We start from the raw sequence: 17,320 nt of genomic DNA, 5'->3' as shown, positions 1-17,320 counted from the left end.
TCTTTTTCAGAAATGAGGTGCTCTAATGTCACTCATCAATTGGTTGATGATGCATAATAATCATTCAGCTCTTTTGCAGCGCACTTTCTTAGAGGTCGATCTTTTCTTACACTTCAAACTACCCCTTGGCATCCTTTTCTGACTGCTAGGCCAGATAAAATAGGCCTGTTGTAGGTCAGTATTTGTACCCTGCAAACTAGTGTCTGCTCCTGTCCACTTACACATGCATTTACTCTTACTGAAGCCCTAGGTCCTGTGTGGAGTGCAAGTCCCCCACCTCTGTGCAGGTTACTCAAAGGCAGACAGGTGGCATTTTATTCTTGGGCCCTTGGGCAGAAGACAGGGTTATATCAAGGACAGTATTAGCACAGCGCACAGTACCGGGAAGTCGTTAATTGCTTGTATGGACCAACGTCGCCGGGCAGAGCGAGGAGACATCTGTATGTGAAAACGTTATACCCAGGAAAAGGGAAGAAAGACACCAAGAAAATTAAAGACAAAGGTAAATAAACTGAAATGAAAAGTGCCCTGAACCAGCAGAGTAAAAGATACTGTTCCCAATGGTTCTGTTACACAACGAACAGTTGCAAACCACAATCCCCCCTTTCATCCACACACAATTGTACTATACAACATTACCTACGGCCCTGGCAAAGCAAGGGCTGCTGTGTCTGTGTCCCACACCAGCCTCTGTGGAAGACTTCGGCAACCACAAATCTGAATAAAGTCTTCCACACGGAGTTGTATTACTGCAATAAGCACTGAACTGCTTCATGTGACCTTGTTCATACCATGAATTGACAGCAGAGCAGAGGACAACACCCTGGCGCCCCACACGCCAGGCTCCAACTCTAACCAGTTTTACTCCTCTTGGCTGAAGAGGAAAGCAGCTAAGTGCAAACTGCATCATTTTTAACACAGCTGTCCAGCGCCATGGCACAGAAATCTGCAGGAAGCTAAATAAACACTCCTGCTTACTCAGATATCCCTTTAACATCCAGCATCCTCCAGGACTTCATTCACTGGAACCTGCTGTAACTGTTCACTTTCATTTTAAACAATAAAAGCCACGTGTCAGGATATTAGAAGGGATGTAGAGACCCTGCTACTTGGCAGGGCCATGTGGAAATTGTCATTATGGGTTGAGGAACTCATTCAGGTTGAGTGAGCAATCAAATTCACTGATTGACTATGCAGAATAGCTCCAAAGTAGGCTTTCATTACAAACTTGCAGACATTTCATTAAGTACTCAATGCAGTATTATAGCAACAATAAACAGAATCTCTCAAAGCACATTACTGTGCACTCACTTGAAAAAAATTTTTCTGTTATAGTTCTGCAAGAGTCACAATAAAAGGGTTATTTGTGTCGTGTGCGATGTATTTTACATTTATTTCCAGCTGATGACAGGCAGTCAGGACCATCAGCCATGCCTTCAGCCTCTACCTTCCCTTGCATCTCACTGCTGGGAGAACCCTGCAGTCAAGGAGCTGAGGGGCGAGGCGAGCTGCAGGGTCCCACAGAAAGAGAGAGGAGAAGACTGCAGCCTTGTGCTACAGGTTCCTCCACCAGGCCTCCCAAGAGAAGGAGAAAGGGGTTAGCTGAAGGAAATTCGGTATAGTGGAAAAGAAGCAAAACTAAGCTCAGTCCCCCAACAAAGTCCTGCTCTCCTGTAGGCAGCCACTGCTGCCATGTGCTGTGAGTCTGAGAGGTCTGCAACCAGGTGGGCACGAGGCAAAGCCCAAGGGATGTCCTGAGAAGCAGCAGTTTCCAAGACCTGCCAAATTCCCCAATGGGAAGCATGAGGACACCGCTGTCATCACCCCTGTGTCCAGCTGTCCCTCAGGCAAGGCTGAGCTGTCCCCAGGTCCCCACTGGCACGACCCTCTAACTGGGGGGAGAAAAACACAGCCATGGCACCTTCTTTAAGAGACATCCAGGTTTGAGACACTGATGGCATTGCCACAGTATAGATACAGCTTCTCCTTTCTGCTCACTACTCTTCTTTAGTGGGATTTTTTTTGAGGAGTGAAAAAGAGTGAGGAAGAAAGGAGAAGTGTGCATGTGTGAATAAAAAGTGAGAAAGATATATATATATGTGTGTGTGTGTGTGTGTGTGTATACACATACATTTAAATGAGCACAGAAAGGCTCAGTGCCAGATTTAGTTTCATTTCGGTTTACTAAGGAGACCTCTGTTGGGTTCAGCAGCTCCCCTGCCTTTACGGGAACATGACATAATTCCTGTCTAGCAACGGGCAAATTCCATTTGTTTGCTAATGGCAGCGACGCCAGTGGTCGCTACATGGGATTTAAAAACCTGGTTATCATTGACAAATTCAGTTTTGGGGCTGAAGTTATATAACATGAGAGTTTAACACACTAAATTTCGATTTTTATCTAATGCAAATGTAAAATCCAAGCTTCAGAGCAAGGAGCTAACTAGACTCCGAGTCTGGGCTTTTTAAAATCCTCACAATGAAATGACATAAAAATATGTAGCATTGATCTAATAGAGGCCATGACATCAACTGAAGAATCAGAAAACCTTTGCTGAAGGGAGATACAGTTCTTTTGGCTTTCTTTTAAACTATTTCATCTACAAGAACATTTGAACTAGCTCCCTGCTAGGGCCCTTACACTTCTTCCAACCCAGCATGCAAGGAGATAGCTTGGCAGGGGGAAGGGGAACACAGGCATTTTCGCTGGCTTTCAGCAGACGTGGCTACGCACAGGCTTTGTTCTCTCGACTTTTCTTCCCCCTGACAACAAGCTTGTCGCCATCAATACAAGGGCTGGGGAGACAGGTCACATGAAATTGCACCAAGCTGCTTCCACATGTTATTTTTAGCCTTGTCTGTCATGTTAAGAGAGCTGCGTGTCAGCGACAAGCATGCTGCAGAGGACAAAGGTAGCTCTTTAAATAAACTTTCCTGCAAAGACTAGAACAGGCTGTAATTCTTGTACCAGGCAGCACCATTTTCTCTTCTCATCAAATAGAAATTTGTGTGAGGAAAAAAAAACCAGAAGGGGACTCCAAGAGTCTTCTGGGGTCTGTATGGAGACAAAGCTCGCAATGGGGAGAGAGGCTCGCCCCACGGCTGGTAGGTGTCATGACTAACTCACATCACGTAAGCAGGACACAGTCCCAGAGGGGTTGGCTGTCATGTCCAGCACTACTGGAAAATCAAGACCTCTTTCAGTGCCCAGGAAGGACGAGAGCTCAAGGCTCTGACTTTCCCTCTGCTCCACTGCAGCAGAGTGCAGACAGCTCTTGGCTTTCCTTGGGGTACCTGAAAGCTCTCCATTGCTGCAGCAGATGAGTGCCCTCAGCATGGACAGTGGGCAAACTACTTGAATGCCCTGAATTCTCAGGCTCTTGGTGGAAGCTTACCGTATTTTTTGCAAGCCACTTCACCCCCTGCTGAAGCACAGAGAGTTTGTTTCTGAGCAAGCTGCACGGCCTATTACTCCCACAGCATCTGCTCTGGGCACACCAGGCCCTCAGCTGCTTCAGAACTACCCTATGGCCACCCTACAATTACCAATGGGTCTTTCTCACCCACTGTATCCCGGAAGAAAACAATCCCCCTCTCCCCCAAAGCCTTGCTTGTAAACAGCAATGACAGCAGACCTACACCTAAACCAGAAGTACGTGGATTGGAAGATCTTTGGAGAATCATGTAGGAATGATTTTTGTTTGAAACAGACCAAAGGGGCACATATCCCTGAAAGAGACATCTGTAATAGAAATAACCCAAATATAACCCATAATCCAGGAGAGGTTGTCAGTAAGCTGCAGAGAGCCACAACCCTTTGCAGTTACATACATCAGGGAGTGCAGAGAAAAGCAGAGTTGCCTATATGTACTTATCTGGAGACTACAACTCCTTAAGTGTGAGATTTTACCCCTGTGTAATGCAAAGGGAGACAGGAAGCTGTGATGGTCAGTGTAGAGAGATATCAAAATAAGCAGGTGGAACGCTAGAGAGGATCAGTAAAGAAGCTACTAATAGGAGATAAATCTATGTGACGTTTTTACAGAGCTGCCTGTAAATGGATGCCTTCTTGAGAGGAATATGAAGCTTCTGTTATTAGCAATGCTCACAGCTATATAAAAGGAATACAGGTCATAAAAGCTGAAGTGTTAGGAAAGGCTTTTTGGTCTGGTACTTACCCTTTCTTTGTAGTAGAAGGAGCTAATGGAGACCTGCTCCTTCTCGCTGCGTGTCGGACTCCCACTGTACAAACGCAGATTGCCTGGAGTCTCTGTGCGGATCTTCATTGGAGTAATGAGGCCACTATGGTATGCTGATAAAGCTGACAGGGACCTAGAAACAAGAATACACTTTCAGGAGCTTTCACCCACCAAATTGCCCTGGAGGCTCACACTGACATCTCCACTAACCCAAGCTGCTAGCAATGTTTCAGGTGTGTTGAAGGAAGGGGTCTCTGCTGAGGGCCAGTGATGTAAGGGACCAGCCTCTCTGTGTCGAGGGCACAGCTAACACTAGAGGTCAGTACTTTCTGAGGGTTGGTAGCTCCAGCGTAGGATCTGATATTCTCCTGCTTTCCTGCCTATGACAGCAGCACACCTCAAATGCGACGCAGAGTACTCACCTGGGTGTGGGCTCCGTCGGGGACACCGCACGGTGCATGGTCATGGGTCTTGTGAAATACACCAGGTACCCTGAAAAGACAGGACATGGCATAAAGATCACGCAACGAGGAGATTACCCAGTGGTGGTTTACACAGGGAAACCTGGTCATTTAAGGTATCAGTCAAGGGGCTGGGTGCCTATCCACTACCCTGAGCGCTTTTAAACTACAAGTAGACAACCACATTTTCTCAACCCAAATCCACTCCCTGTAAACCCATTAAAGAGCATCTTTCGTTGAGATGATTGTCTTAAAAGCACGACCTCAAGTGGCATACAGATGTTAGACAAAAGACAGTGAAAGAAAATGAGCAAATACATACTCATGTTTTAATTCTTCACCAGAACTTGTCAAGCACTGATACTCCAGAGGCAAGCGAGGTGATGTTTGGCTATGCAGAGAAACCACTGCAGCTTGTACGACTCTCCTCTTCAAAAGGATAACCCCAGCCAACTCCAAAGCACTCTCTCGCAAGCCTTACTCCATTTGTTAGCATCTCAAGTGTCTTCAGCCACCCACTCTTCCAAGAGTTTCAGGACTTAGCAGGTTTCACTGAGCCTATTCAATGCAATACTACTCTGTTTTACTTTTGCGGGGAATTCGGTGAGGCCTGTATGAAAAGCAGCTTCCAAAACATGCTTGAACTGGGATACGGTCAGGTCTGGAGGAGGCATGCTTGCATCCAAAACAGCTCAGTGAAACTTAACAGCTCTTACTCAGACCTTAACCTGTTTTTTAAGGATGATCTTTGCACTGTACACACTCTCCTGGAAACCTGGACGTGATTGCACCCCATCTCCCATTTAGGAGAAGTTTCCCAATGACCTTGGGAAAGCTTTTTTGGACAAGAGAAATGGTGCAGAATGAGAAAAGAGTGGTTAGTAACAAGAATATGGCTTCAGCAAGGGATAAGTTCAATCCTAAATCACAGTAATTTTGTGAAGACTGAGAGCCAGAACATGTCCAGCAGTTTGATGCTGGTAGGAGAGAACTAGGCAAGTAAAATAGCTATTCCCAGTCTTCTGTAAAAGGTCTGCCAATGCCTCTGGCATACCACAAGCCAAAGGCCAGCTCTTCAACCAGTCCTGGATTTCCAAATCCTAAAATCCCACATGCAACACCAATGGCAAACAGTTGCTAACTAGTCTCATTATCTATAAATTTATCACAACATCGCTACTTTAATACCATTTCTTACTCATTGCATGGCAGTGACCAAAGCCTTGTCTTGTTCAGAGGCAAGCGTTCCCCAAGATATTAAAAGGACCATTCCCCCGGTAGCTGTTGTAATGTATCAGTGATGGGGCTAACCTGCACCACAAAACCTGGCTCCAGAGGTCCGTGGAAATGGGATGTTAGAGTCCTGGTAGGAGCCATAGGCATTGGAGACCCGGGCGAACGTGGGCAAGGGGGGTGTTACGGAGTTTGACAAAGCGTAGGGATTGCTGGACGTGCTGTCCTCTTGGTTCTGAAACAGAAGTTACCCAAGGTCACGCTCCTGCTGCCACAGGAAGGAAACCCAGCTTGGAGCACTGGGCATCGCAGTGCCAAGCAGCCTCACAGAAGGTGCTTGTCCTTTGAGCCAGAGCAGATCAAGCACAGAGCATGGTTACTGCTCTGGCTGCAAAGGCACTTGCAAGCACATTTACCTTTGGGAAAAGGGCTTCTCTGGCTGCTTGTCCAGAGATCTCTCTCCCACCACAGTCGTGTTGAAATACAGGGCTTAACTTGGGGTGAAACAGTGGGAAACTATACAGAAAATCTGATCTTCAGACTCTGGATATGACTGTCAACACAGGGAGCTGAGCTAAAACTGATACCTCAATGATGCAAGTGAGACAAAGTCTCCTTAAATAGGAATACCACACAACTGTGGGGGGCCAAATGCAGGTTGGGAGTTTTGAAATGAGGAAGGCAGGTGGTGTGAAATACTGAGGGATCTCAGGCCTATCCATAGGAATTTTGGCAGAAATCTGCATTTATTTGGATAAAGAGTACTACAGCTTAGGTTTAAAGGAATTCTTTAAAGGTAGCAGTGCCTGGCTCGAGACATCAGTTTTCCATACAATGGAGAAAGTTCCCACTCTTAAACATTACTGCTGAAACCAAACAGAATTAAGCCTTTCCATGTAAAAAAAGCCCTTCGTTCGTGATGACTAAACAAAGCCTCTCGGAAGAGAAACCTGAGGAGACTCTCCCATCTTTTCCTGAATGCTAAAAACACCCACTCTGGTACACTTCACCCACACACAAACCTAATACCTGACACTGGGATGCTGAGTAGGTATGATGGATCTCTCGGCTAAGGGCAGAGTGTGACTTGGATTTATCTGCAGTATCATCCCTACAAAACCTCAGCACAAGGCTTCAGAAAAAACAGACTTTTGCAGTTTCTTTTTATGAGGGAAGAAAAAAAGACCCTAGAATAGGACTAGCAGGATCTTTGACTAAAACTGAGGAGGTAAAGACATCCGCCACTGCCCTTCAGACAAGAATGAATCCATCAGCTCCCTGAGGCCTCTTACCTTCTCTCACAGATGATAACCATGCCCTGGCACTCAGTGAGATATACTCTGAGCTGGGAAGCTACCATGCACCACTAAGATGCTCCAACCCGCAGTCATTCCTGCTAACCTGAATATCGGTGAGCATGCAGAGTTCCCCAAAGCAGCAAACCTTCAGGGCCTGATTTTCGGAAACAAAACACATCTAATCATCCGCTCAGTTTTCTTCAACATTAACCAGAAGTGCTTACACAAATGTAATGGCCAGTCACAGGGGTCTATTTACATGTCTAATGAGGCTGGACTCTCACTGCAGAGTCATAAGTGTGGGATGTGGGAGAAGACAACAAACTAGGGCAGAAAGCCCACGCAGTTCTCCATACCACAACAGACTCCAGCCAGGAGACCAGCTGACGCAGGCAGGGCTCCAGGCAGCTCTGGTTCCGCTTCACTTTCTGCAGAGAAGTGTCTTTCAATATCTGGAATACATACAAGATGCAGCCTGAATCATGGTTACATCCACACCTTCCCCACATCCTTTTTTGCCTGTAGAACAACTAAGACGCCAGGATCCAGAGAGGCCAAAGACACCCCGTAACATCCACTGGAGCCACACTGACCCACTGGTATGCTGTCTGCTTTGAGGAACGACTGCGAGTTTTGATCAGAGCACCGAGGGTTCACCTAGATTCAGCATACTCTAAGCCAGGATTTGGGCTTCTATACCACTGTAGCCCATACGTTCCATACCAGTTTGTGGCAAACTGAATCAGTTTTTTTTCAGGAAGGAACCCAAACTGATCCATCTACTTGTTGCTGAGGAAAGGAATTCCTGTCGCTGATGAAATCCCACACCAGATGATCAAACACCTGGTCTGAAATTAGCAGGGCCTGTGTAAAAAGTCTCCTCATTTTTGAAACAGTTTGCACAGGAGAGCAGGAAGCAACATCCCAGCTCAAAAATATTATCTTTCTGCAGCTGGATGCTTAGCTGGTCATTTTGTCTACTATGGGGTGGGAGGCAACTGCGTGAAGAGAAGGATGTTAGGGATCCTCAGGCCATACACATCACACAGGAACACAGTAGCAGTGAAGAACACGTGTTCAAAAGCGTCAGTGGAGAAAGGCTCCAAGCCCAACAAAAAACTCATCCTAGGAGCTCCACAGTGTATCAGTTCAAAGTGACCTGTGGTATGTCTTCAGCAAGGTCAGATGTTTTATTGTGTCAGTAAGCTAGATGTCAAGTGTCCAGCATTTGTATATTCATAAAGACAGTGTACATTCCTCACACACCTTCAGCAGCTTTGCCTTCATGGAGGCAGTGATCGAGGTCGGGTTGATGAACTGGAAGGATGGTGCAGCATTATTGGGATACTGGACAGGGAACATCACCAGCATCCTGACTCTGTGGTTGCCGCAGTGCACTGACACTGTACAGCTACGACTCACCGCATCCATCTGTGTGGGGAAAAACAATTGCTCTGTAGTTAGACCTCCAAGGACCTTTAAACTTATAGTGGCTTAAATTCATGCTGAGGGGCTGATTCCTCTGCACACCCATGAGACGAAGTCATGCTGTTCTCAAGGGCAGTGAACACAGTGACAGCAAAAAAACCCCAGGCAGATGGGGACAGACTCAGCTCGCACCAGCAGACTGCCAGTCCAGCATGGGGAGACCACAGCCAGCCCAGGCTGCGCCAGGAATCAGGCTCTGCTCCCAACAGCCACTGCACCCAAGCCCACTTCACCTGGCCATGGAGAGCTCCAGGCCCAGCGCAGCAGTAATAGGCACCATCTAAGATCATACAGCACTGCCTCAGAAAACTACATCGGGATCATGCCATGAGCCGTGAAACCACAGGGGTGGGAAAGGAGACAGGGAGCTGCCTCAAGCCTCCCATCCCAGCACAGTGCTGTGCCTCCAGCCAGCTTCCACGCACAGAGAAGGGTTTGGTGTGCAAGGGAGAAGCCAAAACTGAGGGAGAGAGTGGACGATAGGGAGGGCTCAGCAGATCAGGTTCAGAAACAGCTGAAACGAGATCAGCTGCATGTAGTGGAACAAGTCACTTTCCACTCCGCAGTCTACGCAGAGAGGAAAACATCATCCAGCCTTCTCGGGACCAGCGCCAGTATGCTTACTGTGCTGAAATACCTCCCTCACTCCCAGTGTCTGGGATTATCCTCTTTCCTACTACCCCTGGCCAAGAGGATCTCTACAGCTCAAAATAAGCCTTGTTTACAGACAGCAGTCACTGCAGCAAAAAAGGTTCCCCTCAAAAAGCTCCAATGAGCCAGCCTGCCCACATCCCCTCCTAACAAGCCAGAAAAAGGAAACTCTTTACCTCCACATTGACATTTCGGATCTGCACATTGATCAGTGAAAACTCCTGCTGCAGCGTCTGAGGCAGCCCCAGCTGGTCCGTTTTCTTTCCCACCAGGGGGTCATTCAGGAAATCTTCTTTTAAGGCTGACAGGGAAGATGGAGAACAGGTTGAGACAAGCTACAATAGACAGACTTTTGGCATGCAATGCCAGGAGGCAGCCAAGACAGCAGGCCTTCCTCTGCTCTTCTGACACATAGAGGTATGAGTTTTACCTGGCAAAGACCTGTGAGCTGGAGGGTCTCAGCTGTTGTTTAGAGGCAGGCTTCTGAGCCTTGTTCTTCAAAAAAACAAACCGGTCTGCACACAGGTTTCCCAGGAAGGTTACAGAAGCTGCCTGTACTCTGTACAGCCCTAAACAGTCTGTCTCTACTCATTTGAGACCCCTTCTCCTCCCTACACAGTACTGTCAGAGTCACAAACAGTTGAACCGGAGCCTCTCGGTTCAGCGGGAAAGAACTGCTGCCAAAGCAGTCTCCAGGAGGAGCTCTGGTCTTCGGGACTCACACCCCACCACTCTTGGCTTTCAGGGAATTCTTCCAAAGCATAATAAGTCTTTGGGGGAAAGAAGAGGGCATTTCTGGCCCTAGTAGAGGCTTAATTAATTTGTAGCAGCCATTTGCATTTAAAGTTGCAAAGCACTCTAGTGCTTTAACAGTCTTTAAAGACTCATCTAAATGCTGGGTCTAGCTGTCCGGTTCCAACAGTTTTCAGGAGGACAATAACCCCCGAAGGCCAGAATACATTTAAACAGCTAGGCAAGTGCTGCAGGACACAAGGAATTATGGTTAAGATAGCAAACTTGACTGAGTTTCAGAAGAATTGGTCTCTGCCTGTGGTCGTGCCTGGCTTTTGCCTCGTATCTTGCTATGTACCCCCATTAGGGCAGGGGCAGCTCCTTTGGAAGGGGGTTTCGCTGTGGCACCACTTCCCAAGACGACCAAATGTATTTTTTGATGATGGTTCCAAGGACACAAGGGAAGTCCTGATTATTCAGCTGTCATTCTCACACTTGCAATACCATATTGCACAGACTATTCTTAGCAAAAAAAAGAAATGACAAGAAATGCAAAAAGCTGGCCTTTTACAGGCGTTTGCCTAAAAGTTACTGACTTTGCTGCTGGGACAAATATATCCGGTTTTACTGCTGCCCAGTGGGTTGCTGAATTTGGATAGGTAGGATGCTTAGCAACTCATTCCTGTTTGCAATTTTATTATAGTGCTTAGATATACTTCACAAAAGGGAGCTGAAAAAGGGATTAAAGGAAGATCAGTGGCTCTCAGGGAAGATAACAGTTTCTAGCACAAGACACCACATAGCTTACTGAAAAGCCATCTCTGAGGTTCCCACTACAGGCAGTACCCTCCCTTTGTCTTCTCCTCCCATTCCCTTCCAATTAGTTTCTAATCCCCAAAAGCCCACATATTTGTTTAGATTCCTAAAGATCCTTCATAGGCAGCAGCCAGTGAGGAGAGCTGTACACTGAAGACACAGCTGGTGGGCTTTCTGATTTATCTGCAGAGCGCTGTTCTCTTCAAATATCCCCCAAAGTGCTTTACTAAAATAACATGGAGACTTTGCAGCTGAAATGCAGCCACCTCCAGGGTGAAACGTCAACAGTCCACAATAGCTTTTAGGCTAGAAAGAACTGAAATTCCTACCTAGGGACTTGCTTGTGCATTGATCCTGCAGTCACAGTATTTGCTGCAAAATCTACCCTGCTACAGAAAAGCCATTTTCACTCCCTTTGGCCACAAGGGAAACCTTAACGCTCTGAACCAAAGCCAAGACCCACACAGAAACCACATAGGACGTATGAACATGACCTCATCAGGGACAGTGAAAGAGTTAACTCTCTCCTGTGGAAAAAGAGAGGTCAGGCAGCTAGAATGAGAACATTTAACACTCCCAGCTGGAGCAAGAGAGGCTGTGCTTCCCCACACAGTACTGCTCATGGTGAGCACAGGTAACCGGGGCTTTTTCTATCATATTATAAAACCCTCATGTAGACAGAGGTACTGACAGTTTTTAGAAACTTGTTCTGCTGCCACACAGGACAGGCAGCAGAGAACTTCACTGGGATTTGCTGGGCAGGAAACTTCCAGTTAGGAAGAGATGCTTTCCCTAAGGGACCTCACAGCTGGCTCCTTTATTCAGAGGACAGATATTCCCCCTCTCTCCAGTTTGTTGGCAAGTCAAAGGGAGAATCAAATTGCTTCCCAGCAAGCTTCTCACATGGGGATCCATTGTAGCACCCTGCTACCCTGGTTTAAACCCAAGCTGGCACAAAGGCATGGGAGCACCCATTTTTTCTCCCTCGGTGTTAAGACATAGAAATCTCTTTAGATAGCTTTTTCACGTGCACATCATCACCATGGGTCTCAGCTGCTGCAATCTCTTCTATTCTGGTACTTACACTCTTCAAACACTGACACCCTGAATGTTTAACCTGGCCAGAGTCTTAACCACACAAACCCTCCTTCGCATTCCTTCCTTGTATGCCTTCTCTTCCATAAAGCCAAATCAATGCTTTCTGTTAAAGCCTCTGACCCATTCCCATCCACCCATCTGGTACTCAGAAGTCAGAGACACCATCCCTCCCCCTCTGCTCTGTCAGCCTTCAGCCACCTCTCATCAATACACAAACAAAAATTCACGAGCTCTCTCCATACTACTTCTGGTGGATGGGAGAAGACACCAGCAAGCATCTCCATGTTAGATCAGTTCACGCAGTGACCCCAGCAGAAGTGTTTAGGTACCAGGAGTGATGTAAGCAGCTTCTGTCAGAGTGCCTTACCCATATGCTCCCCTCTTCTGTGGGCTCGTCTCTCAGCTTAAACTGAACTACTTTCTTAAGAGCCAGAACTGACTTTCTGGTTGCCTTATTTTTGGCAGCAAGCCACAACTATGACCCAAAGAGAATGCAATTAAATTATATTAGTGACAAGGAAGAGCTGCGTTTTACAGCTAGAATGACATCACTGTGTGAGAGGAGAAAAAACTTGGGAGGACCATCCTGAGAAACCCCTGTTTTTTTCCCTCCTCCCAGATGGGGAATCCATTAACCTTTGAAACAGCACCAGTTTGTGCTTTGCCTACGATGTTATTTTCTTATGCCAAGATACATCTTCTTCCCAACACAAAGAGAGCTGGTGTTTGAAATGCCATCTCCTGTCTCACCTTCCTCATCCCCATGCCCAGAGTTATGCTGGGGCTCAGAGTCCTGGGGGTGAAGGGTCTTGTCTGGCTCCGGCAGATGAGAAATCCCATCGATGAGGTCCTCGACTCCATCCAGGATATCGTTAGCGCACAGCTGAAAAGAACAAACACACCCACATGCTGCACAACAGAAACCAAACTGTGGAAAGAGCCACCACTAAACAACTCGTTCCTCCAGGGAGCCGGATTTGCAAGGTAGGTCTGTCCACGCAACAGTCTAACTGTAACTAAGACCTCAGCACTGTTTCTGTGACAAAGACAGATGATCTTCCACTTTTCAGCATCCTCAGCTCTGTCGCCTCAGACAGCCTGGCCAAATCTCCTGCTCACTTACAAAGCCACTTAATTGACAGGGCCAGTCTAAGTAACAAAGGTTTTACTTTAATCAAAACTAAAGCTGCTATGAATTTAATTCTTTGAATTAATTTGTCAAAACTGGTTTAATTTTTTAGATCGGATATAATAGTAGCACACTTTCTGCTTTTGATATTTACACTTCAGTAGGATCTAGAGACCCAGGTACATACTAGGGCCCCTAGTGTTCTAGGTCCCGTATCAAAAAGAGACCATGAAAACTTGTATTTTAAGTTCAGCACAAGAAAACAGGGAAGATGAAGAGAAGAAACACAGGGAGGAGAAAGGATAAGGGTGCAATGTAGCAAATTACAGAATTGGTCACCAGCAACATGCCAGCATGCGTGTAGTTTGATCCAGACAAAGACAAGGAGAAAAGAGTGGGAGCCAGCAGAGGAAGAGTAAAGGCTCTGACATGGATGAACAATTGGTTTAAAGACAGGAAAGAAAGAAAATATTCACAAATATATCAGGTAGGAGTAAAGGGTCATTTTTCACAGAGAAGGTTTGTTACAGACCTGCAGGACTCCTGCAGGATCTGTGCTGGGAACACATGCTTCTCAACATATTCATTAAAAACCTGGAATAGGAGGTGAATAGCGACATGACCAGGTTTGCTGATGTCACTAAGTTATTCAGGGTAGTAACAAGAGTGGCTGACTGCAAACAATCACAGAAGGACCTTACAGGAGTAACTGTATTAAAATGAAAGATGAACTTCAGTTCAGATAAATACAAAGCAATTCACACAGGGGAAAAATGGCAAGTTCAAGCTGACTGAGGGAACAAGATGTAGAGGCCAGACTAAGCTGATGTTTTCATGGAATTATGCCCAACAATTTAAAAAATGAGTACTGGGAATTCTTTGGAAAGAACAAAGTTCAGATCCCCATCCCAAAAAGTATATAGTAGAACTGAAAAAGGACAATCAAAGTTCTCATACAAGGGATGAGGTAAATCAAGACCTTTTGACTTGAAAAAGGAGGCGGCTGAGGAGGAATATGATGGAGGTCTACAGAATCATGAGTAGCACAGACAAGATGCCTGCTCATTTCATCTTCAATGTAATGAAACTAGCAGGTTGCAAAATAAACAAATGAAAGGAGCTGTTTTTCCACACAACATGAAGAAAAGCCATGAAACTCCTTGTTCATAGGATGTTTAAGATGACAAAAATTTACACAGGTCCAAGAAAAGACAGAACAAGTCTATGGAAGTGAAACTCATCAAGCTCTATCAAATACAAAGACGCCAGACTCAACGACCCTCTAAGCTGCAAACCACAGGAGGTTCGAGGGCATTTGAGGTAAACATCACTCCACACTTGCCTTGTTCTTATCCTCTTCCAAGACATCCACAGCTGAAGATGAGATAGGGCAGTATGGGCCATCGCGGCCACATGAACCTCTGGTCTGACCCAGCACAGCTGTTCTAGTAATTACATCAGCAATTTGTAACTGCTGCCAGACAGCAGAACAACAGGATTCATGCTGCCTGCACCAGGCTATGAGGCAAAGGAAACAAGGGGAGGAAGTGGAGGGCACAATCCCTACATTTACCTGCTGTCTAAAATGCCAAGAAAGAGTCATACAGTCTTGCAGCCATGGAGGTGGCATCTTCAGAGGCAATGCAAGCAGTAACTGATCTCCACCTTTCCCAAATGACTTCTACACTTACTGTTATACAACAAAGCAGCCTCGCACTTCCACAGAAGCTTCTGAGGCACAGACATAGAGAGGCCTCATCACAGGTCTCCCTGGGGATGTTTCTGGGCTGGAGCTGAAGAGGAAAGTGAAGCGGCAGCTGGCTGCTGTGTCTGCAACTCTAGGACGTCAGAGTAGTGACTGGGAGTGCAAGGAAAGGGAGGTGAGTCCAGCCTGTAAGAAAACTGTCTACAGTTCAAGAGCAAAAGTGTTTACGTACCCTCTGCAGCTGAGAGTCAATCCGCCACATCCGCAGAGTCTGATCACGGGACCACGTAACCAGCTGGTAGTCTTTAGAACCTAAAAAGGACAGAAACAACGTATAGATCCCGCTGAAAACAGAGCCCCGTGTTTAGGGTAGACAGATAAGCCAGCAGTCAATGGATATCCAATGGATAAGGCACTAAACCGAAAGGCAGAGTGAGTCCTTTTCTGCTTTGAATTGACCTAGGTGCATCAGCCTTTATGCCTCCCTGCACCATGGTTACCACACCTCTAAATGGGGTGTAATTTACAGGTAAAAAGCACAAAGTAGGTAAAATGAATGTGATGCAAGTTTTCCAACTAGGAATGAACAAGATCTACTGCAATACTTATTTAAATAGAAGAAATAATATAGTTGAGAAACAGATTTATTTTTACGATAACTGTAAAGTCAAAATATCTTTTCGTTCATCATATCTGTTTCAAGACACAGATGTTTTAAAACATTTCTAAGCTGAGAAGCTGGTTCTACCCTCCCCCTTTTTCCTTCTGAAAGACTTGGACGATGCCAAGACAAGTTCAGGTTGTAATGAAATACATCTAGCCACACGCTATCTATCAACAGATAAAGGTACACAGACTTATTTATGCCCATGTTTAGGCCTTGTGATACAGCTTAAGTTTCCCTCGTCAAACAACTGCTACACTTAAGAATTTGCTGCTGCACAGCTGCTTCCTACACCCCTCTGCTGAGGCACAGGGGCTGTCTAAATACAGCACAGCAGACTCCGTGGAAGGAGATTTGTGCTATCTTGGTTGTTTCCGCATTGAAGCGGACTTGGAATGCTTGTATGATTGATTTACGTTGTTTGAGACGAGCATGATTTCCAACCTCGGATATATATCTACTAACTCAGCTAAGATAACACAACTGTGGTTCAAGCCTGCTTGAATGTTCATTCACAAGCGGTCTTAGCCTGCGCCTCCAGATCCTAACACGGTTCTATATTGCTCTCCTCTTTTTGAAAGAGGAAAAGAAGGTGACTTAACTGAATTGCACCAGCAGCTGGTGGCAGAGGGATGGACCAGAACTTTTACACAGCACTGCAAAGCAGTACCACAAGTGACACCAAAGCCAGACGTGCTTGTTCTGCCGATGGCAGCTGAGGTGCTGGAAATAAAGCCGTGCTCTGTGTGGTTATCCAACCTCTAATATGGAATCTCCTATATTTAGCTGCCTACACTGGAAAATTTAGTCAGGATTGAACTCTAACGGCAGCCTCTCCATCCCACGCTCTTCCTGCCCTGCCTTTGCCAGCACACAGATAAGGTGGGTTCGCTGGGTCTGTGGTCTGGGATATGCTGGAGGCTGCTGATCTAGGCAGTGATGTGAGGGGTTAACTGGTTAGCCTGCAGCTCTGAGCAGGGGGAGAGTGCCTGCACTCGTGCACCCATCTAATAGTTTGTACAATTTATTCTGAAAGATCCATTTACAAATAGACTCACAGGAGAGTGGAAACAATTAGGAGTCACCGCTGACACACTCAACAGTTGGTAGATTTGCTTTGTTAGCATGTGAACAACAGGGCAATGCCTCTGTGGGCAGTGCCATAAAACAAGTACAAAACAGCTGTACCTTGAGGGGGGGGGCAGGAAAGTGGGTAGGAGGTACTCCAAGGAAAGACAAGAGTTAAATGGCGATAGCATAAGCATTGCAGCCAGGCCTCCACACCCCTGGTTAGCCAATGGCCGCAGTGCAGGGGAGAGAGCACACCCAGCCCTGAACTCACCTTCTTTCTGCTTCCTCCACTGAAACTCCAGCACGACGTCATCATGTCCCACAAAAGTGTGGACAGGCGTGTTCAAGTCAAAGACATTCCAGAGAAGGAGACTGTTCTCTCGCCGGAGCTGGGGGACCATCACTGTCACCAGCCCATTGCTGAAAGGCTTAAGAGAGAAACACCCTTCCAGTTAGCCTTGGGGAATTATGCTCCCATGCTGCTGTTATCACACTCTAATTTTTCCCTTTTCCCACCAAGAAGAACGTGTGGATTTTAAAGGAGCTCAGCACAAAACAGAACCAGGCCTAAAACTGGGAGGGTCCAAGGCAATTGCTGTGCAAAAAGAGTGTCTTACAAGGGATAAGATGTAGTACACTGAGATAGTCAATGCAGCTCACTTAAGATTAATCATTTCTTTCTGCTGCTTCTTCACTTTTCAGCTGTGAGGCTGGAGGGATTTCACCCTTGACTTTTCACATGGGATCCTTACGGCAATTTGCCTGGAGCTACAAG

At 46.3% G+C, this 17,320-nt stretch overlaps 1 protein-coding gene across 3 annotated transcripts in view; it reads right to left on the bottom strand.

Annotated features, from left to right (window-relative positions):
- Positions 1 to 17,320, bottom strand: part of WDR59 (WD repeat domain 59) — a 50,793-nt gene that overhangs the window by 16,342 nt on the left and 17,131 nt on the right. For 2 of the 3 annotated variants that reach the window (XM_076349417.1, XM_076349416.1), the window contains exons 10-19: positions 16,817 to 16,973; positions 15,043 to 15,122; positions 12,727 to 12,859; positions 9,507 to 9,631; positions 8,458 to 8,622; positions 7,548 to 7,643; positions 5,972 to 6,128; positions 4,622 to 4,691; positions 4,179 to 4,332; positions 382 to 438 (exon numbers count right to left, since the gene is read on the bottom strand). In XM_076349417.1, coding sequence (XP_076205532.1) covers positions 382 to 438; positions 4,179 to 4,332; positions 4,622 to 4,691; positions 5,972 to 6,128; positions 7,548 to 7,643; positions 8,458 to 8,622; positions 9,507 to 9,631; positions 12,727 to 12,859; positions 15,043 to 15,122; positions 16,817 to 16,973 — 1,194 coding nt within the window. The remainder of the gene's footprint in view (positions 1 to 381; positions 439 to 4,178; positions 4,333 to 4,621; positions 4,692 to 5,971; positions 6,129 to 7,547; positions 7,644 to 8,457; positions 8,623 to 9,506; positions 9,632 to 12,726; positions 12,860 to 15,042; positions 15,123 to 16,816; positions 16,974 to 17,320) is intronic. The other variant, XM_076349418.1, reaches the window with a different exon arrangement.

The sequence above is a fragment of the Aptenodytes patagonicus genome, chromosome 11 (genome assembly GCF_965638725.1).
Source record: "Aptenodytes patagonicus chromosome 11, bAptPat1.pri.cur, whole genome shotgun sequence".
In the NCBI taxonomy this organism is placed as follows: Eukaryota; Metazoa; Chordata; class Aves; order Sphenisciformes; family Spheniscidae; genus Aptenodytes; species Aptenodytes patagonicus.
Note: the sequence above shows the minus strand (reverse complement) of the source record. Positions and strands in the feature narration are given on the sequence as shown.